The sequence below is a fragment of the Nematolebias whitei genome, chromosome 19 (assembly GCF_014905685.2).
Source record: "Nematolebias whitei isolate Nwh7 chromosome 19, NemWhi1, whole genome shotgun sequence".
NCBI lineage: Eukaryota > Metazoa > Chordata > Actinopteri > Cyprinodontiformes > Rivulidae > Nematolebias > Nematolebias whitei.
Window position 1 is genome coordinate 13,892,475 of NC_056516.1, and position 7,043 is coordinate 13,899,517.

The window sequence follows — 7,043 nt, forward strand, 5'->3', positions numbered from 1 at the left end:
TGTATGTATGTATGTATGTATGTATGTATGTATGTATGTATGTATGTATGTATGTATGTATGTATGTATGTATGTATGTATGTATGTATGTATGTATGTATGTATGAGTGCCACAAGGATGAATGTTAGGACTACAGTTATTCAGATTTATATTAAAGATCTTTTACTGGTGTGTGATGTTTTAGTGTATGCAGATGACACACACATATATAGTGTAGAGGCAGGGCAGCCGACTCTGGACCCGAAAGTCCCAGGTTCGATACCCAGTCATTGCACATCTCGTGGTGTCTCTGAGCAGCTCACCTTATCCCCAAATGCTCCCTGGGTGCTTTCAATAGCTGCCCACTGCACCACCTGGTGGTGGATGGGTTAAATGCAGAGATCCAATTTTGCCATTATGGGAACATACAATGATGACAACACGTAACACATTATTATTATTATTATTATCATTATTATTATCATCTTCAGTATTATTATTATTATTATTATTATTATTATTATTATTATTATTATATACAGAGGAAATATGGTGAACAATTTGCTGCTAGCTCGGCTTAAATCTTTGAGCCTAATGTTGACTGTTAAAAAAGACTGTCGCCATGTATTTTATGATGAAGTGTAACCATGGGGTTTTCCAAAACGATACAACTAAATCTACAATGCACAGTAAGTTAAATCTTAAGTGACATTTTAGAGCCAACTCTTATATTCAGACATTTTTGTTTTATGAATTTTTTTAATTAATTTTTGTTTAAATAAATAAGAAAACCAATGACGACAGAGTGAAAGAGCAGCATATATTATAAATTTAGTTTTTTATTTTATTTTAATGTATTTTATTTTCACCTGCCTGATATGGAAACTAAAAAGGCACATTGCACCTTTTTAACTTTTATTTGTGTTGCCTCATCCAATGTTTGCTTTTTAAGTGATTCATGAAAATGTGTCCTCTGGCTCATAAGAAATTTTGCAAAGTGACAAACAAATACACTGATACATGACTGCCCATCTCTCCATGGAGGCGGATTGTAAAAATACATTTTTGTTGCATTTTAAACCACATTTTTGGATTTCTTAATATAAAAGTCATTAATTAAAAGTGTTTCTCTGGCCTGTAAACATTCCTGAGCAAATACAGGCACAAAATATGCAGCTAATTACCAAAAAAAAAAAAGAATTTGAGGCCAGTACGTCAAAACAAAACTAAATTTACACAATGAAATCTAACCTTGGGGTTGATGACCAAGTAGGTGACCACATTGTGCTCCTTCAGGTATGAATCTCTGCTCTGCCCATCTCCAGGCTCCACCTTGTACGAGCCTTTCAAATGCTCCAGCGTCACCGAAGAGATGTGGACCCTTCTGGAGATCAGTAAGTGGACAGATAATTAGAGGTGAAGTTCTTGTGTCACTGCGCCATTGACAGCTATATAAAACACATTGTTTGACTGCCTGCTTTCTAACCACTCTTGCCTGCTGTTCTGTTTCATCTTTGTTTCCTGTGCAAAGAGATCCAGAAAGAAATGGAAATAACGTTTTTTCAGCCAATGTGTTTTGCAGATACCTCTCACCAGGAAAAGTGGGAGACAAACCATTAGCAGCCCAGTGAGACAACGTTGTACTAGAGAGCTTATTATCAGAGCAGCATATACCTACCCACTGGCCAATTTTCACAAGCTTGTTACAGCTCCAGGCTGGCAGAACTAATGGCTACACAACTAATGCAGAGCTACTTGGTCAACTAAGGTAGCTGTAATTTACTAAAATACTTCTAATAGGTATAATTATAACAGACTTGTCTCATGTTCCAAGTGTCTCTGAAAATAAATGTGTGTTGATGTAAGATCCCAGTAATGGGGTGTGGAAGACAAATGTCATTCTACATGAACAATAATTACAAAATGAAAGGGCTACTTTGAAGTATCTTACCCCGGCACTCCTCCTGCCTCCATGTGATTGGCTAGAGTTACATCATGTGACCACACATCGTACTGCCACTTGCGGAGTCCAATCACGCCACAGAGGACATTTCCAGAATGAACGCCGACGCGCATGTTGATGTCAACCCCGGTGGCGTCTCTGACCTTTCTGTAGAGAAGCAAATCTTTAGGGTTTGATTGGATTTTAATCTATTTGACAGTTAGGAGACTTAAAATATGATCAACTCACTTTAAATACAGTTCGTCACCTATACCCAGCCAGACATTAGCAGACACAAAGATGACTATATAACTTAGCCAACTGTATAGATGTTCAGCTAAATTTGGCATGGTAGTAGCCGAGAGTCATTCTCCATGTTATTTCATAGAGCTGTCATGTCTAACCTGGGCACGAAGCCCGGCATGGCCTGACCTGAATTTGGGCCATGCCGGGCCATAATGCGCTGGATGGGTGGGCTGGGTCGGTGTCGGGCTTTTGATTGCATCAGCAGATCAGCCGCGATCCAATTATATGACAACATTGCTTGCCATACGTTCCAATTTTATGGCAATATGACTTGCCATACATTCCTAATATATGGCAACATGGCTTACCATACAATCACTAGCCACACGCGGCCATTTACCGCGAGCTGACCGGACTTGAAAGAGGTAAAATAAAGTTCAGATAAGCTTCAGATAGGACTACTGGTACTCCAGGAAGCGATTCATCGCCCAAATGGACGTTCAGCCGCTGCACTCAGCGGACGCGCGCGGTCGATGACCCAAACAGGTGAGATCCCAAGGCAGACATGTCAGAGCAGGGTCTGTGTCTGAATAATGCAGAATGCAGGCAGAAGCAGGGTTTAAATGCACTTTGACGGCCATGAAAGGACAAAAACCCCCTCAGCTCTGATCTTCTGCCCCCTTAGCTGCATGCATCCACCGACTGTTAATAACTATATAAGCAGTCAAAGCTTAAGTAAAAACATTGGGGGGGATTTTTGGGTTCGGACCTGTTACTGTTAATTTGTTGGGTTGGGTGGGGTTCGGAAATGATGGCTATAGGCTGGGGCAGTGTCAGATTTTTTGGACCAGAATGCAACTCTATTTCATAGCAACATTTTCCAGGTTTGAACAAAAATGGCTACAACTCCATCATTGCTTCACATGAAATGGTCTCGATCTAAAACACAACAAAAAATATGTAACCAGAGCTTCATAGTGTCCTGTGAATTTAATATGCATGAGTGAAAGGCAGAGGGCACGGCTAGACAACAATATTTATTCATTTGAGTTTCATGTTGGTTCAGATGGGAGGCTTATCATGTTGAATTCACTCCATGTTTACTGGTATTCAATCTGGCATTTCTTCTGCTCAATCTGTTTAACAGGCGTGTGTTTGTTTGTTTGTGTTTGTGTGTGAAAAAGAGGAAGAATGAGGGTGAGAGCGAGAAAAGGAGGGAGGGATCTGATGTTTTACTTGATGGCCTCACACATATCCAGGCCCATCTTCACGCAGTTCCTGGCGTGGTTAGGCAGTGACTCGGGCAGCCCCGACACGCAGTAGTAACAGTCGCCCAGGATCTTGATCCGCATGCACTCGTTTTCCTTAAAGAGTGGGTGACAGCAAAAAGAAACCACATCCAGTGCTTATTAATGATTTAGACTCACCAGCACACGCCGAGTCAGGTCCATCAAGCCCAAAATTCAAACACCCACACACGCAAAACACATTCCACATGTGCGATGAGTAACAGCTCATGGTCGGACTGGTTTTACATAACGCCAGCTTCAGGGGGGTAGAGAGCTGCAGGACACAAGACTCAGTGAGCTGGACTGTTTAGACCCTGATAACTGAGCTCCCAAAGGACAGTGATACACTCTGACCAGCCTACACACAGCGCTCATAAAGAGGACGGCAACAAGGTCGGCAGGCTGCAGGGGCGAGGAAAAGCTGTGTTCAAACAGCATTTGATCAGATTGATGACATGAACATTCAATTTCTTTAAGACTTGTCATTTTTAAAAGGCAACTTCATTTGCTGCAATAGACCATTGACATGTCCAGTGTGTCTGCTGTCTTTTGTGAGGAGACAGTAATGGTCAAAGTTTTCACATTGAAACCCAAATTACGTCTGATTCATGGAAAATGTACACTATTTCAATTCTAGGGTATTATGTGCCAGGGTTTTTTTGTCTTCTTTCAGCTGCTCCCTTCTTCAGGTGTCATCACAGCGAACTAACTCACACCAAGACTTGGCAGTTATTTTTACGCCGGATGTCCTTCCTGATGCAACCACAGACCACCGAGCTACCACAGCCCTCTGTGTGGAGGTTCTTAATAAAAGCCACAGTTTAGCAGTTACATACAGGTGTGTGTAGCACAATGCCAAGAGGAAAGACATCAACAAGCTTCTGAAGGAATTGTTGCTGCCCATCAATCTGGGAAGGGCCATTGCATCCTAAAGGTTTGGAGTCCGTTATGTGGAAAGGATTATTCCCAAAGGGCAGTTCACAAAAAATGTTAAATCGTGTCATCTGGACAGTTTCTTTTTGGGAGAAAGGTTTTTGTCTTTCATCCGAAAGACTTCATCAGTCTGAGGCCTGCCAACCCTGATCTGTCTTATAAATAGTACCTCCTTGATGTGTTTCAGGCCAGCCTGCTGTGCAATTTCCAGAAACTAGCAGCTTTAATCTTCCCAGCAAATTCACCCCAAGGTCAGTTTGAACAATGCTCAAAGAAATAACAAATCCATAAAGGACATGGGTCCAATGTGAGACCATCTGTTAGACAGCTGAATCTTTGGTCGTACTTCAGGACAAAGACTCAAAACACAACAACAAAACTACAAGAAAATGGGTAGATGTTGCAACAGTCCAGACCTCATCCGGACTGAAATGCTGTGGTGGGACCTCAAGACAGCAGAAACAAATGACGGCAAACTTTAATGAACAGTTATAAAGAAGAGTGGCCCTTTGTTTTTTACATCCATGTACAAAACTGTGAATGTCCCACAAACACAAAAAGACAGTTGTAAGTTATTCGTGCTCAAGGAGGTTATACAAGCTGCTGAACCCGGGGGTGGAGTTTGTCCTGCACAGCTTCTCAAATTTGACTTCATTTCTGTTTAATAATTAATGACGGGGTGGAATCTGTTGTTAGTTTTTACAGGGTTTCCCCTAACATTATTCTAGGGGGGTGGGGGGACCCAAGGAGGTCATGCCATGTAATAAATGTTTAAAAGTCTGCAGGTGTTCACTTGTTACCAATTCATGGAGCCAGAGGGAGACACTAAAACTGATACATCACCACCCACACTGTGCCCCAATCTCCCAAGACATTTAATTAAATTAAATACTATTTATTTTTATAGCGCCAAGTCACAACAGAAGTCATCTCAGGGCACTAAACAGAAACATTCATATATAAAATAATAATTTAACATGTTTATCTGAGGAGCAGACTGCTTTGAATCTTAACTTTGTCACATAACTTTCATCCTGAGCAAGCATGAAGGCGACTGTGGAAAGGAAAATCATCCCTCATGAGAAAGAAACCTTTATCAGAACTAGGCTCAGGACAAGCGGCCATCTGCTTCAACCGGCTGGATTTGAAAGGAACAGATACACAATGGCAGGTCAAGAATCACATGTTAAGATAGAAATAGTATCAAATGAAAACTATTCAATTTTAACAATTAATTTAAAGAAATGAGGTCAGTTTGTCATCCAGTAATCTAAGCTATAGCAGCATAACAAGCCAACCCTAACTATAGGATTTAGCAAAAAGGAAAATCTTAATCCCAGTTTAAAAACTGGACAATGTGTCAGCCTCACGGACAGAAACTGGAAGTTGGTTCCACAAGAGAGGAGCCTGATAACTGAAAGATCTTCCTCCCTTTCTGCTTCTGTAAACTCTAGGAAACACAAGTAAACCTGCAGTCTGAAAGTGAAATGCTCCGTTAGGAAAATATAGAACAATAAGATCTGTAATATAAGATGGAGCTAGGTTGTTGAGCGCTTTGTAGGTTAGAAGTAAGATTTGGAATTTTATTCTGAATTTGACAGGGAGCCAATGGAGAGAAGCTAAAACTGGAGAAATATGATCTCTCCTGTCAACTCTCATTAAAACTCTGGCAGCAGCATTCTGGATGAGCTGACAATTTTTTAAAGAAGTATTTGAACACCCAGATAATAAACCATTGCAATAGTCCAGTCTAGACTAAAACTAAAAACACAAACGCGTTTTTCTGCATCATTTTTAGATAAGATGCTTCTAATTTAACATTGTATTAAATATATACCAAACGAGGTGATGCTTGCACTTCATAACGTATTGAAAACCAGGAATACCAAAGAATCGTGACTTTTTTTACATGATTTGACTCGTTCTGGACGTGTTGTTAGCATGTAAACATGCTTACACGCTAACAATGCATTCAATAGCATTGGACATGCAAGCTTTGACTGTTTAAGGTTGTTTCAGACAACTACATCCTAGTAGTCTAAGTTGTGTCTCATCTGATTGGTTGTTCAGATTTAGGTTTAAAATTTTAGCAAAAAGAGAGGAGGTCTTCCATCGTTCTATGGCCAAATAACTCACTGTTGTGCTCCCTCAGTTTGTAATGTTTTAATGTACATGTTTAGTACACTCCTACTTAAATACTGAAAGTACAGAATTATTACAGCAGATGTTCATAAAAATATTTTAAAGCTTTGAATGTTTAGATGGCTGTAAACTTGTTAAAATGCACTGAAATTTAACTTTAATTTGTGTAAAACTATTTAGATGTTACATCTGCTGTAACGGTGCCTCATGCTTTTTATTTTCCAGTGCTAACATGGTACAAAAGTTAACTTTATTAATTAATTTATGTGATATTATGAAATTAAAGAAATTAATAGAAATGAAACGGGAAAAATGTGTGCGTGTGTCAAACAACATGTTATTTATGTGTGAAATACATGTTTACAACTTGTTTTCATGGTAATTACATGTTAAAATTTGACACTGCTTAATACCTCTTCATAAATTAGATACACAAATATTGCATTTTTTATGCTAAGAAGTTACAGAAATGTTTGCGAAGCCCAGAATAATATGCTGCATTAATAAAAAC

At 39.6% G+C, this 7,043-nt stretch overlaps 1 protein-coding gene across 1 annotated transcript in view; it reads right to left on the reverse strand.

The window, feature by feature from the left end:
• The window catches only part of adcy2b (adenylate cyclase 2b (brain)), a 159,618-nt gene that overhangs the window by 56,639 nt on the left and 95,936 nt on the right, over window positions 1-7,043 (reverse strand). The window contains exons 7-9 of the mRNA XM_037693157.1: window positions 3,405-3,532; window positions 1,932-2,090; window positions 1,232-1,364 (exon numbers count right to left, since the gene is read on the reverse strand). Coding sequence (XP_037549085.1) covers window positions 1,232-1,364; window positions 1,932-2,090; window positions 3,405-3,532 — 420 coding nt within the window. The remainder of the gene's footprint in view (window positions 1-1,231; window positions 1,365-1,931; window positions 2,091-3,404; window positions 3,533-7,043) is intronic.